Raw genomic sequence first — 16,591 nt, 5'->3', positions numbered from 1 at the left:
TTATTTTTTGAAAACATAATTTTAGGACCTAAAGGAAACAGAAGAACAGAGGAACCTCTTCTCCAGCATTTTTCAATACATCGCCATGGTAATGGTGACAGTGCAGTGAATGAACCTACGTGCCTACCCTTCTCAGTTTCCGCATAAATCTTACAATTGACTCCCTACCCCCCCCCCCCCCTCAAACAAAGCAAATGAGATCTACTAAACGCGTAAAAACAAGTTGGACTATATTGCCACGTATTGCTAAGAGGTATAATGTTCAACAGAGTGGATATTCTTCATTTGAAGCAAGATGTTTACCGAGAAAGAAGTCCGTGTGCAGTTGTTGTCGGCTTTCTTCTTTGTAGCTGCACTTTCTTACCAAGACGTTGAAGGTATAAAAGAGAATATTCATCTCTGTATTTTGTTTTCACACTTATTTTTATTTTTTTTTTCCTTTTCTGTATTTCCCAGCGCTGAGTATCAAAACTGGAATATGCAATGTCACCATTACTACTCCTGGTCTGTTTGCGTTTGAAAAGGTTTCCTTTGAGAATCCTTTCAATGGCAGGCTGGATGTGAAAGTTTTCGTTTCCAAAAGCCACGCAACAAACAGTTATAGTGGTGGAGATAGCGCGGCTATTTGGGTGGAATCTGTGGATAATAAAGAATTTACAGTTTGTGTTTTGGAGTACGGAGATGGTTCTAGTGGGACTACGAAAGTGAACTGGATGGCACTGCAATCTGTTCCTGTTGGCGCTCAACTAGACACCGTCTCGTTGGATTCTTGGACTACTGGAGAAAAGTGTAAAAGGATCGCCTTTGAAAAGGTTAACATTTATACATCTTTAAAAAGGTTTACCCATCCATATTTTTTGCTAATTTTTGCTTTAAAAAATTTAGTGAGAAAGTCGATATTTCGATTCCTTTTGTTTGTACATGGCCAAGTTTATAATAATCGTTCTATTTACAAATTCTGTGTTTAATTCGTAAAACTCTTCTTAGTTTTTCAGCTGCAAAAATTCTACCCAATTTGCTTCTTTCAATTTTAGAATGATTTTTTTCTTTCACACTTCCCTCGTTTTATATCAGATCCTTGTTTGTGTGAAGAAGAAATGTTATTGATTATTTATTTCGTTCTCTTTTACTTTTTCAGCGTTTCTCAATTCCTCCGAGCATCTATGTAACAGTTCGTCACCAAATTCTCAAGAGACCTCAGGACGCCTTGGCATTGTGGGTAGAGGATGTACGCAGAGACAGTTTCAAGGTTTGCCTCAGGGAAACGAAGATTTTTGATGGGCTGCATAAAAACATCAAAGTGGTAAGTGAATTCTTTTTGTTACCTGTTACATGTTTGAAAGTAGACACACGACAAGATGATAATTAACTAAACGGTTCCTCCCTTGCTGCAACTTACAGGGGCTGTGCTCTACCAGAACCCAGTTGTTCCTGGCGCTCTACCTTTGCTCTTTGCCTACTAGGAAATCGTAGCTTTTTTCATAGAGATCCCAAGTTGGGTACCCTTTGATTTACACGGGTTCAGAGAAATGGACTCCCTTCTCTTAGAAACAACGTTGACTTGAGGAAGAATATATTGATAACATTGTTAATAGCGGAGCTCTGGTGCGCGAAGCGCGCCTGCGGAGCACCATGGGTAAGTAAATCTTCTCATCCCAGAAAATTTGGTAATCACGTGACCGTACACCGCTCGCCCGTCCGTCCGCACCACAGGGAAACCAGTGCTTAATCCTCACACTTTCTAGCCAGTTTGGGAGCACAGGAAGACTGATATTGCACACATATATTTCACATCAATGTTGTGATCAATTGACAGCTGTCAAAACAGGGTATCCGCTGACCAGTATCACCTGACCGCATCGCGGGCTTAGGTGTCGACCCATCGAGGTCGAATATCTTTTTGAAGTTGTCCGCTGACAAGTTACTAGTTTTCAAACGATCGCAGACTCAAGTTTATTTTTTTTAATTCATATGAAGTATGTTGTGTTTTGTATGTGTCGCACAAATAAAATGTTGATTTCAAACTGACCTCGGACGATAAAATTCAGCCAGTTTTTACAGGCAGGGAAGACATGCTAGTTGCTTTTGACTTTTCTCACCAAGGTCACGCGTTTTTCACGCTCTACGTCCAATTTTTATGCTCTGATTGGTCAAAATTTGACAGGTGAGTTCATGCGGAAAATTTATGCAGCATCTTGAAACTAGTTTACTTTGCTGAAGCTGACAGAGATTTGTGTCAACTTGTGATGCTTTTAACTGTCTTTTTCCACTGAATGTACAAAATGAAATTCACCTGCTATCAAGTGTCTTCTGTTATTCATGGCTAGTTTGTTTATTGGGTTTGTGGTGGAGAAATACGTCGCTTGTCAAAGTCGGAAATCCGATTTCGGATGGCATCGTTTTCGTTTTTCTCCTTCCTTGATGCGTAAGAGGGTTGAAAAGTCTGAAGCGATTCTGGCCTTACTTGATAGTTTTCAGTGCATCTCGAATGGTAAGCCTGAGTAATTATTGTATTTGACGTTTTTTTTTATATCTAATTTAATGAAGTCGAGCGTAGTTTATGCGGCTATTTAGTTTATGCACGTTTTTAATTCTAAGATTTGATCTGACCGAGTATCAGGTTTGATTATAAGCTTATAGAACTTTAAAAAGCCTTTAGACATTTTCTCACCGCAAATGGCTGTAAAAGAACGCTTCGAGTGATTTTCTTGCCTCGAGTTCATCTTTGAAAAAGCAAACACCGGGAACCGGCTTACAAAATGAAAAACATAAACAAGGATTTTCAGAGGCACTTTAATACTTGTCTTCGTGAATGAAAATTGTTGTCTCTGTATATGTTTCACCGAATTATTTTCCTTTTATTGATTGTTAGTAGTCTCTTTTTCAATTTTTATCGCTGTGCCGTTTGTTTTCAGTCGCTCATGAACATCGCTAGCAGGCAGGAGTAGTCAAAATGCCGCGCGTATCAAACGCTTTTGATAAATAAAAAATAAACATAATAAATTCTATATTATGTTGAAGCGTATATCTCCATTAATCATAATTTAAAAAGTCGACTTTGGCGCTTGTCAAAAGTGAGAACCGGCTAGCCGTATAGGTGATTTTTGAAATTTTTTTAACGGTTTCGCTAAAAGCCCACACGTGCTTCGATCGTCCTCAATATTGAGTGAGTGCCATTTGTATTGCAAAATCGTGAAATACTGCATTCTGTCCGAGGTCTGTATGATAAAAACAGCGCCTCGTAGTACTGTTTCACCTCAGATGTGATGTATAAAAAGTATAAAAGGTTGGGTTACATGTCCCCTGACTTGTTGGGAAGATTTTGTAAAGTAAACTTGTCGAACGCAAAAAATTCGGCCTGATTTGTTTTCCAAGAATTTGTTTTCCAGGCCTAATCTACTGTGATCAATTGCTATTTTTTGGGTGTACATATAAGGCTATCAACTCGATGTAAGATTAAGTTCACTCTTAGGTTGGACTGTTTGCAAATTACTTTTCTCTAAAATCACTTAACCTTTCCCTCAAAAGTCACATGAATGTGCTCTAAAGTTAACTGAATTGTGGAAAATAAGTTTATTGTTTGATTTAAATTATAAATTCGAGTTAATATATAGGAGCTTCGCTTTTGGCCCTGGCTAAATCTATATATTACTTTTTCACTTATCCTTCAGGACTGGATAGCATTTGTTAAGTTGATGACGCTGAATTCTACCTTGATCCATGGCCTTGTAACAACAAAGAATAACTCACCACTAAACAAGCAACAAAACAACGCTCTCTGTCAGGTAAAGTAACTAATCAACTATACTGTTTTGGTTTGTCAGTCACTTATATTCATAAATAGAAAATCTTTCAGAAATTCATGGCGCTCTAATATTATTGTCGTCAACTATTTAAACGACATATATCCATGATATACCGCATATGTGTAGAAAAACTTAAGAACGCTGATTCTTTTCTTGTTTTTTTAGATAATAAAGTTCACTGATGCTTTCTATGCCCCTCCGGTAGTAATGGTTTCACCAAGACTCAGTTACCACAACAACAACTCCCGTTTCTCGGCTTCTGGAACTTGTAACGCAGTTACTGCGTGGATTCAGGTAACATATATGAAACTTGGAGCCATTTTTCTTAGTCCATTGCGTCCTTGGGCTGCCTTCTTATCTTTTCCCTTCGAACTTACTTTTAGCATTGTCTCTGTTTCAAATTTTCATGTCGTTTAAGGAGTCCAGAAAAGTTTTTTTTTGCTTTTTTTTCTCCCAATTTTTCCAACCAACCTGTGCACGCCACGGTTTCGCTTTGTAAACGACCTTTGGTAGTGACATAGCAGTTAAGGTAAGAAAATACCTGATGACGCTTAATGATTGATAATCTGATACTTCTAATGATTGTGTCTAGCATACCTTTACAAACGAAACCGAGGTGTGTATGAGAAGATACAGCAATAACGCCAATTATAAGGACATCGTACAACTGGATTACCTGGTGATTGGAGGTACGTAAACAATATGTCAAAACCTTGGTGAAGGCTGTATGCTGCAGTGTATCAAGTACATTTTATGACATAATCTTTTGAAGTTGTTTCATGGAGAGCTTTTTTTTCTCTAATTGAGGCTATTTTTTGTTGTCTCTATTTTGGGGGATTGTAGATTTGTTGACTGAAAAAACATGTTACTACTATAATTTCGTCGCAATAATTTTGTGTATTCAAGAAAATGAGATTTTTTTAGAAAGCTTTAAAGTCTAAATTTCTTTGGCACACTGTTTCTCCTGATCACGAAATTAACAGGCTCATATGTGATGTCATAAGACAAAAATTCAGGAACTGAAAAACGGGATCATATACATTCTTATCCTTTCCTTAGAGTCGCCAGTGTTGTTGCATCTAACTGCAATGCACCTTATTGGCATCTTAAAACAGTTTCAGCTTGCAAATTGGACGAAATTTTTGTAGAATCTATACTTGTTTTCTTGTATCTAAAGTCACGTGTTCCTTAATTTACGTTATAGTTTCTTAATCTACGTCAGGGCCCCTTTGTTTCCGAGAGGCATCCGAGTAAAGACTTGCACGAATGGTGTGCCAAAATGGCGGTAAATTTCAATGTGTCAAAAAATTCTCTTTAATAACATTGTGTTCAAAGCTATTTTTTTTTCGCACACGTTCTCATAGTAATGTGCATTTTCAATTCTGAAAAAAAATAATTTTTAAGGTATGGGCACTTTAAATCTAATCTGTTGTTATTTGCTTAATTATCTTCAGACTTGGATCCCTGCATAGACGTTACGTGTTATTATCACAGCTTCTGTAAGGCGTTTGGACCCCATGATGCACGCTGTGTATGTGTGAATAGCTGCCCATCTTACAAAGAACCCGTTTGCTCATCAAATGGCACAACATACGACAACAGATGTTTGTTTGAAAGAGAAGTTTGTCTACATCGACTAAACTTAACCGTGCAACATCCTGGCAGCTGTGAAGGTTAGTACAGTTGTTTTTGTGAATCTGTTAAAAAGTGATTTTGTGTGTTATTAGAATTCAGTATTAATCCCTTAGCGAATTTTTCGAATGAGCTATTTACTTACCCATGTAGCCTGGAGGGAAAAACGGCGATAGATGCGTGAAGTTCAGAATTCTACGTAAGTTTGCTAAAACATTTGATACGGAGCAATGCTAATAAGAACACTGGTCAGAAAAAGTGGCGGATACACTAATTATATGTTTTAAGCATTTTCAGTTAATCCTCAACGAAAATATTTGTTTTCTTTTATATATGTATCACTGAAGCAAATTGAAAACTGATTCTTCTCTCTGAGATTAGTAGTAGTAGCAATAGCAGTAGCAGTAGCAGTAGCAGTAGCAGTAGCAGTAGCAGTAGCAGTAGCAGTAGCAGTAGCAGTACAGTAGCAGTAGCAGTAGCAGTAGCAGTAGCAGTAGCAGTAGCAGTAGCAGTAGCTGTAGCTGTAGCTGTAGCTGTAGCTGTAGCTGTAGCTGTAGCTGTAGCAGTAGCAGTAGCAGTAGCAGTAGCAGTAGCAGTAGCAGTAGCAGTAGCAGTAGCAGTAGCAGTAGCAGTAGCAGTAGCTGTAGCTGTAGCTGTAGCTGTAGCTGTAGCTGTAGCTGTAGCTGTAGCTGTAGCTGTAGCTGTAGCAGTAGCAGTAGCAGTAGCAGTAGCAGTAGCAGTAGCAGTAGCAGTAGCAGTAGCAGTAGCAGTAGCAGTAGCAGTAGCAGTAGCAGTAGCAGTAGTAGTAGTAGTAGTAGTAGTAGTAGTAGTAGTAGTAATAGTAGTAATCGTTTGCATTTCGTACCCGGACGTAGCTCTGCCTAACATATCTGGATAACCTTTCCTAGAGTTATATTTTTTTAAGCATAACTGGAACTGAATCTTAGTTACAGTGAATGTTCACTTTCCTTTCCTTTAGCGCTAATAGGCTTGACCATTTGCCACCGTGTAGCTCTGCTCAGGATGTAAGTTCTAATCTCTCCACTGCTTGCCATGCTATTTACCTAATGCAGTGACAAGCGATACATTGTCCACTGTGAACTTTCCCTGGACTTCTATAGTAGAGAGTAACAACCCTCTTTATAAGAACCACTCATTTGCTGCTCTGTTAACATTTTTAAGTTCTGGGTAAATGCCCTTTGCTCCGCATGCTTGTCATACTAATCTATAGTTCATCTTGTAATGTGTTTTCTAGGATTTCCTTTTCAGCGTGGTCGTCGCCAAATGCCACATATTCCATCCTTGGGCTACTCTCACTGTCATGCCATTCATTTCAAACCGTTTGTGTTTTACCCTGAGAAACCCATTCAAGTGCAGATAACTGTCAATCATATGGATACCAGTGACAAATCGTATGTCCATGACGCGGCAGTATCGTGGGTTGAAAATGTGAATAAGGACGGATTCACTGCTTGTGTGATGGCGGCAGGATATAACGAACGAAAGTCGTATGCTAACGTGACAGTTGATTGGATGGCGTACCAAGGTGCCCCAGTGGGTGGCGTGACCGGTGAAGAGGGCATGTCACAGTGGTGGACTGGTACGACTTGTGCGACTGTCATGTTTCCTACTGTGAGTGGTCTTTGTTGGGTTTTCTTGTCCTTTCCATTCTTTTCAAGATCATATCTTTTGAAACGCCTCACTTCTACTGAGGTCACTCAGTTAATAACAGATCGTTTTTAATATGCATCAGCAGTGATTTGTCATTCTGGTGCAGCCGTACACTTATGACCATTAGTCGAACAACGTCATGGTAGTACAAATTATTCTTTTACCAATTTCCAGCATATCTCAAATGTCATGGGTTCCTTTTTGCAAAAATACGAAGTTGATTCCTGTTCGTGGCTTTCTAAGATTTAAGAGTTGCCTATTTCGGATTTATTTTTCAGGGAAAATTCTCTGTGATACCGTCGGTATTTGTGACTGCCAAACATTACAATCCAGGATTAAAACGCGACGCAGCAAGCGTATGGATTGAAGATGTCACACAATCATCCTGCAAAGTTTGCTTGAGAGAATTGCAAAACTACGCTGGATCACACCAAGACATTGTTGTTGTAAGTAACGCTAATCTCATGGAATCGAACGAACAGCGTTTTTCGTTGGAAACTAATTGCAGCAGACTGGTATCTTTCTCTATCTCATCTTTTCGCTTTTTTACGCTTCCAGTAGATGGTCCAGCAGAGATGCACGATTTTTTGCTTGAAAATATATTTCCCTCCATCTGTTTCCTCTTCATCCGGCTTTGTCAACCCAACCATGTTATTGCTTCCTTGTAGCCTAAGATGTCGGTGGCTGTTTATATAAACCTTGTTGAGAGATTACCATCTTATTTTCGACGTTGACACGATCTTTTGGTAGTTAGGACGTGAGACTGAAAGAGAATTCTTTCTTTTTATTGTTATTTATTTATTTATTTATTTATTTACTTTATTTCAGAATTGGTTAGCCTTTTCATATCTTGACGAGCCTCCCTTCTCAGAACACAATTCGATTTACTTTTCGAATGATAAACCCCCCGCGCAGGGTCACTATAATGCCTTCTGCAAGGTCAGTATTCCAGTCCTTTCATTAGTCTTATGGGTTTCAATTCCCGTCACAGTGCACTTAATTTTATTGAATTAATTTACTATCAGAGAGCAAAAGAAAACGGTTCCCCTATCATGTCTCTAGTGATGGTAGTTGCATTTAGTCAGTTTAGCAGGCTGCCTTTCATATTTCAGTGAATATTTAAAATGAAAATGAAATATAGATTATAAATGCCCTAATGCGGAAAAAGTCTTAGCCTTTATATAAATGTCAGTGACTGAATTTTTACAATTATGTAATTTCTTTTGACAGGACGCTACTTTTACTAAAGTTTATAACTCAACTCCACATGTGTTTGTTTCTGCCAATCATTCCACCAAAAATGGAAGTCAGAGTCCAATTCATAACAGCATAGCTGAGTGGACAGAGGTATGTTTTTATTTATTCATTTATTTACTTTTTATTTATTTTATGAATTTCTGTAACATACCACTTGCAACCACACTTACATGTGTTGAGTGCATGTTTAGAAACCTTATGAATTTCAAAATACGAATGACTGTAACTAACACTCCCTATTTTACAATACAGAATGCGTTCTATTGAGAATAACAGCTTATAAAAGACAGATCGTGCGAAAAACAGCACAAAAGTTAAATCTTATCCGTTTAACTAACGATCAGGCATAACCCTTGGCTAGTAAAATGGCTATGAATTATGGAAAGTCGTTAAAACTGTGTTTTAAAAAAAGCTGTGTAGCTGTATAGCAGAGGGTAAGCAAATGTTGTCAAACAAAAAGCAATGAGAAAACTAAAATTGATGTTAAGCAAGAGAGAATGAGCTAAGAGAGCGAATCCCTGTGCCCCATGATGATTATTGAAATCTATTGAAAGTTCGCACGCGTGCGATGAAGGTTATTTTTATCTGCTGTTTCCGTGACCCGCGCGGTCTACTTTCTCGTGAACGCGAAATATTTCGCCTCTAAACATTTGAAGTTTGACAGCAGTTATAGCAATTATCGCATGAGAGGTTTACGTTGTTGACATGTAATAACGCGCACTCAATTGTTCTCTTTCCTCTTCCCTTTGAAGCCCTGTCATGCAAACTTGTTGAACAGGGTTGATCACTTCTTAATATGCGTCAAACTGGGAAATATGGAAAGTCTTCTGGTCAAGACCTACCTGAACTGTTCTTTAGTTTTTTTTCTGCTAGCAAGGGAGAAAATACGCTGTCCGCCGTCTGTGTGAACTACGTACTGAGCTAATAAACATCCCTTTCTTGCAGTACATCAACAAGACAGGCTTTCGTGCTTGTGTCAAAGAATTATATGAAGCAAAATATGACCCATTGTCAGTAACGTACACAGTTTTGTCAGGTACTACTGCTACAAAACTAATCATAAACTTCAGTACTTACCAACTCTGTGAATAACGAAAGAGAAATACAAGCAATACACAAAAGGAATGCACAAAAACTGGAAGAAATAAGAAGAAAATGCATTCGGGTGGTGATGAAAAACAACGTTCATCCCCTTTTCCAAATACATATTAATGTGTATAATAGAGTGCTTTATAATACTTGCATTGGTCTTTCTCTTATGTAATGCCTTTATTTCGTCCTGAACAACTTTTCCATTTCCTTTTTTAATCGCAAAACCGGAAATAACAAAAATGTTCGAAGTGCATAATTGCACCTAAAGCTATACATGTATATACATTTTAAGCAATGTCATTTTGCACTTCACTAATTCCTACTTTGTATACGCGCAGACATCTGTCCATCTGGATGGAATTACTTCAATGGATACTGCTATTTAACAAGCTCTGTATGTGCACCTTGGGTGGCTGCTGTGTCCAACTGTTCAACTATGAACTCACATCTGGTAACAGTGCACAACCAAGAAGAAAATGTCTACATACAGCACCGTCATAATGGAGAGCGATCATGGATTGGACTTAATGACCGAAGCGTTGAGGGATCATTTGTCTGGACAAACAAGGAAATAACCAGTTTTCGGTTCTGGGCTCTGCAACAACCAAACAACTGGAAAAACGAAGACTGTGTTCACACTCTGGGTGCCAATAATGGCTACACTTGGAACGATGTTTCCTGCGATAACTGTTATAACTATACTTGTGTTCAAGGTAAAAGCGGTCATCAGGTCCATTAACAAAAAGCAACTTACATTAAACGGTTCTGCTTTCTCCTTGAAGTTGTCAACTGAATTAAACTAACGTAGGGGGTTGTTATTCACTGCAACACAGCTACTTTTTGTAGGAAAGTTGGTAATGTCACCAAAACAATACATTACTGTACTGCCTCTTTTGATTTCATGTTTCCAACTTGACACTCTGATACCCATTCACTGGAGAAGTAGATTTTTAAAAGGAAGCATGGTAGGCCGTTTTTTTAGATAGTCTTTGAGGTGTCCAGTTGTAGGGTGAAAACACTAGGTCGAGTGTTTGATACAGCTTGTCAAATGTTTCTTGAAGAAATGTAGGACGTAGTTAGCAGAACGGACAGGTTATGAAATCCGGCAAACTTCGAAGATAAAAACAACGCTACTGCTGTTTATGCTTGGAGCTCCCTGGTGGTGTACAATCTTTTCTTTTTTTGTTGTTCACAAAATAATTGTAACTGAATATCCCGGGGGGGCACTTAAATATTTTTTGGGTGGGTACGTGCCGCCCGGGACTCCAAATTGGCACCTCGTTCTAAAAAAAATTTCCCCTAAAATTGATATCCCGTTCTAGAAACGGGCCAATTTTTTATACCCCGTTCTAGAATTCGCTCTAAAACTGATACCCCGTTCTAGAAATGCGCCAATTTTTTATATTCCGTTCTAGAAAGTTTGTAAATTGAAATAGCCCTGTTTTTTTAAAAAGGTATTTCTTTATTTGTTCGACTTATACATCAAATAAATACTTCTTCATAATCAGCAGCAATTAAATAAATAATTTCAAATGGCTGCTTACAAAACTGGAGCTTTCATACGTTCGAAATATTATACCCCGTTCTAGAAGACGCCTTTGAAATGGATACCCTGTTCTAAATCAGGAGCTTCAAAATCACGACCCCGTTGGGCGGCACATACCCGTATACGTAATGTATGGGAGTGCCCCCCCCCCCCGGCTGAATATATTAATGCCACGTTTTGGAGAGAAAAACCAACGGAAGTTGATTGACCACTGCAACATCACTGTAGAACGGCATCGCAATCATAATGACCTTCATTTAAATAAATTAGGAACATCTCAACTTGCTCGTAATTTTTAAAAACTTATTTAGCTTGAGGATTAGGATACTACCGTTTGGGAGCCTGAAAGACAAGTGCTGAAGGGTAATAAGTGTTATGTTACGACACGGCGTAAGTCGTATAATATTGATAACAACTAATTCGGCCGAGGCTTGGTGATGGCGTCCCTTAACATAAATAGCCTGTTAGCGCATATTGACCAGCTTCGCGTAGTTATGTCTAAGTCTGAAATTGATATACTCTACATCAATGAAACGAAATTATACTTACCCGGTTTTGAAATAATAAGGAAAGAAAAAGGAGAACGGGTGCAATGGAGGTGGTGTTTGTAAGTGTGTGCTGTGTAGCCTAAACTATAAAATTTCCGAAGACTTAAGCACTGAAAATCTTGAATGTTTAGTTCTAGAATTTGGTTTTAGATTTATAGTAATTTCCATTTTTCTCTTCAAGAGTATTCATAAGTTCAAGTTGAGAATATAGTACTCTCGGTAAATATTCATATAGAACGTTATAACTGACTATAGAACAAGGTGATTGAATGAAGCGTAATTTCTTCCAGAAATTGATGAATGCAAAACTAACTATTACAGATGTGATGTGAATGCTGCTTGCCAGAATACCGTGGGCTCATACAAATGTACTTGCAAAGCTGGATACTCTGGAAATGGCCGCAAATGCGTTGGTGAGTACCGAAGTTTGCTTTAAACATCTTCTGACTTAATTTTTCTCTGTGTCGAGTTTATATACAGTATAGACTAAATAAAGATGTTGTTTGTTAATAAAAAAAAGTAGTTTCCGTGTCTTTAGTATCTTTTTAAGGACATCATACCGTATTTACAGTGCTGTAATTACGTTTTTCATTTATCTATTGTAGTCGTTGATTTCTTATAAGATTCCAGTCCAAGGTGGCAAAAATAAGCCATCAACCCTTATTGGGTATTTAATGGATTTTGAGCAGCTCTATTTCAGTATAAGAATACTTGCACTAATGTGTGGAACTTTGCCAAACTCTTTGAAAAAAACATCTTTAATCAGGTTTATTCATATTTCAATGATAATAAGTTACTTTCGAAATATCAACAACAATAAGCTTTATTTGCATGACCATAACAAAAAAATTACAGTATTGCAAAAGCTACTTGAAATTAATCATTGATTCCTTGTAAATTAAATATTTAAAATAATTTGAAACGTATTAATCATTGTTTATTTCTAACCATCAGTAGGATTAATTATTCCGGAGATAAGTTTGTCTCTCAATTCAAAGCAAGTTGATATAAATGAAATTAATTGGATGTTAATAAAATAGTAGAATTCATCAGATGTGATAATAAGGACTCATGTGATTGTAGTCGTAGAAACGGTATTTTAGGTTCTAGTTTAGAGAGAACATATGTCTTATCGAAGAAAAACTTGGACAATCTAATAGAAAGTGAGTTTCATCTTCAATTCTGTTACAATTGCAGAGATTGCATAACCTTTCGTCACGCGGTATATTGTCGTATCTACCTGTCTCAATCCTAAGTTTGTGACTGCTTATTCTCAGTTCACTAATGTTTTCCTAGAAGGGTTGTTTCTCGTTAAATCTAGGTAGGCAGAAGGGCTATAATTCGTTTTGATTTTATAATAAAAGTTAAGTTTTTGTGAATGTTGAAATACTAGTCTGGCTTTAGACCTATGCACTCTACCCTTACAGCTCTTATTGACATCACAGACAACTGGTATCTCAATATCGACGGTGGTTTGACAAATGCCATTCTGTTTATTGACTTAAAAAAGGCTTTTGATACTATTGACCGTGAGATCCTTCTGTCAAAATTGGAGCTGTATGGGTTTAAAGGTGTTAGTCTGAATCTTTTCCGAGACTACCTCTCAAATAGAACTCAGCTTACAGTTATAAACAACGTAAATTCCGAAACTAGCTTCATAAGTTGTGGGGTGCCTCAAGGTTCAATCCTCGGCCCTCTACTATTTCTATTATACATTAATGATCTCCTAACTGTAACCTTCTATCGGATGTGAGGATGTACGCCGATGACACTAATCTCACGTTTGCCTCCAAAGACCCTAATGAGTTGTTTTCATCCCTGACTCATGATTTGGGCAATCTGAAGCAATGGCTCAATTCTAACCGTCTAAGTCTTAATGTCCTCAAGACTAAATTTCTGTTTACAGGCACGAGGCAATCAATCTCTTTGCTCCCTAGCGATCCACACATATCCCTCGACGGGCCTTCATGCAATTGAAAGAGTCAATACTTACAAATGCCTAGGCGTTCAGGTTGATGAAACACTCTCGTGGGAGGCTCACATCTCCGAAGTCATCGGTAAAGTTGCAAAAGTACTAGCTGCCCTGAGAAGGCTAAGACTAATATGTCCCCAGAGTACCCTTGTCACTATTTACAAGTCATTGATTCTTCCGCATCTCGATTATTGCAACGCTGTCTGGGGCTGTATCGGTAATGGTCTCAGCCAAAAACTAGAGAAACTGCAAAACAGGGCTGCACGCATAATTACAGGGTCTAGCTGGGATGCCAGCTCTGCCCCGATTCTTCATGCCCTTAAATGGGATAGCATCGCTGACAGACGTGATAAGCAACTGAAATCTTTCATGTTTAAAACTGTAAATAACCTTGTTCCCGAATACCTGTCTAATAAATTCGCCAGCATTAATACCATTCACAGGCATAATCTTCGAGGTGCGCAACATAACCTGTTTATTCCGCGACCGAACACTGAGGTCCTAAAGAAAAGTTTTCTTTAAAGGGGCGCAGTAACATGGAACAGCCTGTCAGCTGAGGCTAAGCTGGCCACTACTTTAAATTGTTTTTATTCCGCTATTGTACATTAAGATTTTCTTAGTAGGCATTTATTATAGGATTTTTTCAATAATGTTTGTTTTTTTTAAGTCTTAGTTTAATGTGCACGGCTCTTTAGAAGACCACTTTTTAGTGATAAGGATTCCGTGGTTAAATGAAGTTATTACTTACTTACTTACTTACTTACATACTTACTTACTTACTAACAACGTTTTATACGGATTTTCATTCCTTCAGTCAAAACAAGAATTTCATCGGTAATAACATAGTTTGATTTGATTAAAAAAAAACTATTTCAGAGGCAATAAAAAGCCCCAAGGGGGTCTAAATAAAGAAAATTCGGAAGGGAATAGAATATCAATTGCTTTGTTGTTTTTGGAGCTTTACAGCGTGTAATCGGTACGTCATAATTTTTGTCTTTGTTTTCAGATATAGATGAATGCACAAGCAAGACCCATAACTGTAACAGAAATGCGTTATGTAAGAACACTGAGGGGTCCTTTACATGCACCTGCAATCGCGGTTACAAGGGAGATGGGAAGAACTGTAAAGGTATCCAGTCTAGCGCTCTTATAGGCCCGGTTCAGAAGCCGAACTTTTCATGAGCCGAACCTAATACGTTAAATTAGGTACATGAAAAGTTCGGCGTCTTAATCAATTGGGCCCGGTTCAGACACCCCCCCAGTCATGTCCCGAACCTAACTGATAAATTAAGTACGGCAAAAGAGCGGCGTTTGAATCAATTTGGTTATGGCCGTTTTAATTAGGTGCGGTAGAAACGTCAAGGTCGACAGAGTCTGTCGTATTATTCGACATTGGAGCGGCATGTGATTCATACGGCGCTCAAGTGCCTGAACCTAATGCATACATGCATACATTGAATTTATAATTTTTCCCACAATACCGCTCGTTTTTACGTAGTTGCCATGCCCAGAACACTAAATTGAGAAAAAAGGCGGGTGAAAAAGAACAATCTTACTCCTCTTGCTTTAAGAGTGCAAAATATACTTGTTCACGGTGCCAGGGATACTTCTGTATCCCTTGTTCTGTCTTCGAGAATGATGAAAGGTCAAGCTGTCAAGCGGCTGGAAAGCAGGCAGTTCAGTCGCATATTGTGGGCCATGTTTCCGAGAAGTTATGGAGGAGCAAGAAAAGATCGAATGTAATGATTCAAATGAATTTGGCAAAAATAGAGATTCTACAGAAGCAAGGAGAATGGTGTTCTACAAAGTGGAGATCAATTATGGCGTGAAAATATGGTATCGAACCCAGGCCTTTCTCTTTCTCCATACATGAAATAAAGATTAGGATCGACACACGGTACGCCGTCTGAATCAGTTGCCGCGCCAACGTCGCTCCAAAGTCGGACCTAATTCAATTAGGTTCTCCACATAATTAGTGGAGCGGCTTCTGAACCGGGCCTTAGCAACGGCCTTTTCAATTTGGAACTGCTCAGCCGCTCTTCCCGCTTAGCTCGGCCGGGAGTTTCGACTTTGGAGCGACTTTGGAGCGACTTTAATTCAGACACCGAACTTTTACGTGTGCCGAACCTAATGCATAAATTATTATAACGTATGTTACAAGCAGTTTGACGGAAATGAGCATATTTCTCCTTTTTAATTTAGTTCGGCTGGAATTAAGATCGGCATCTGAATCAATTCAGCCTGTCTAAATAATGTGGATCGGCCTCAATTCGAATTAACGGGGCCTAACGCATTCATCTTTTTCATTTTTTTAGCAATTTGAGAAAACTGCCATATTCGTATCAGTCATCGCTTTCCTTTGTAACGTAGAATGAAAAGAAAATGACAATAAAGAAAAGAAACGCAATTTATGTTTCTCTCTTTTTTCAGATATAGACGAGTGCACAAGTAATACCCATAACTGTGACAGAAATCTGCTGTGTAAAAACACTAAGGGGTCTTTCATTTGCACCTGTAAACCTGGTTTCAAGAGAGATGGCAAGAAGTGTAAACGTAAATATCTCAGTACCAAAATCTTCGTATTCGATGCATTTCAGTGATAATTGATTAGTCAAACACATTAATTAAAGGGAGTCTTAGCTATGAACTGGAACTAGCCTGCAGTACAATTAAGCTTAAGCGGGGGGATTCTGTTCACAGGCAAATATTCAAATAATATTCTTCATTAGCCAGTTTAACAGGAATCACCTCTCGTCTGAATGGATGAAGCAAGACTAAAGGTCCTCTCCTGGAAACCGATAGCATGTGTATATTGTCGTCATTATTTCCTTTGGAAGAGATTGCAAGCTTGACTGATTAACAGAGCTTTGCAAAACTCTTCTCTTTTGTTGTCAGTATTCGAATTGTTAAGGTTATTGACCCTTGTGGTATCCTTGGCCATTTATAATTATCAAACACGTTTTGCTTTCTTCATTCAAAGCTTACAGGAACATTACATTAGGATACTGCCTTCAAGCGAGGCGTTCCTTGAAGTGGATCATTAAATTGTTGATGCCTATTTTGTTGT

General features: G+C 38.3%; 2 protein-coding genes across 2 annotated transcripts; both read left to right on the top strand.

The window, feature by feature from the left end:
• The first annotated feature begins 295 nt into the window (after nucleotides 1-295).
• LOC140934238 (uncharacterized) lies at nucleotides 296-7,219 on the top strand. Its single transcript, XM_073383901.1, has 8 exons — nucleotides 296-377; nucleotides 457-812; nucleotides 1,139-1,303; nucleotides 3,672-3,785; nucleotides 3,972-4,100; nucleotides 4,399-4,495; nucleotides 5,261-5,479; nucleotides 6,694-7,219. Exons 1-8 carry the CDS (start codon nucleotides 296-298, stop codon nucleotides 7,179-7,181), a joined length of 1,650 nt encoding a protein of 549 aa, XP_073240002.1. The 3' UTR covers nucleotides 7,182-7,219.
• Nucleotides 7,220-7,248: 29 nt separating this feature from the next.
• On the top strand, nucleotides 7,249-10,197 carry LOC140934237 (brevican core protein-like). Its single transcript, XM_073383900.1, has 6 exons — nucleotides 7,249-7,254; nucleotides 7,388-7,555; nucleotides 7,938-8,048; nucleotides 8,340-8,456; nucleotides 9,312-9,402; nucleotides 9,797-10,197. The coding sequence occupies exons 1-6, from the start codon at nucleotides 7,249-7,251 to the stop codon at nucleotides 10,195-10,197; spliced, it is 894 nt and encodes a 297-aa protein (XP_073240001.1).
• The last annotated feature ends 6,394 nt before the right edge of the window (nucleotides 10,198-16,591 follow it).

The sequence above is a fragment of the Porites lutea genome, chromosome 4 (assembly GCF_958299795.1).
Source record: "Porites lutea chromosome 4, jaPorLute2.1, whole genome shotgun sequence".
Taxonomy (NCBI): domain Eukaryota; kingdom Metazoa; phylum Cnidaria; class Anthozoa; order Scleractinia; family Poritidae; genus Porites; species Porites lutea.
This window is presented reverse-complemented; position numbering and strand designations above follow the sequence as displayed.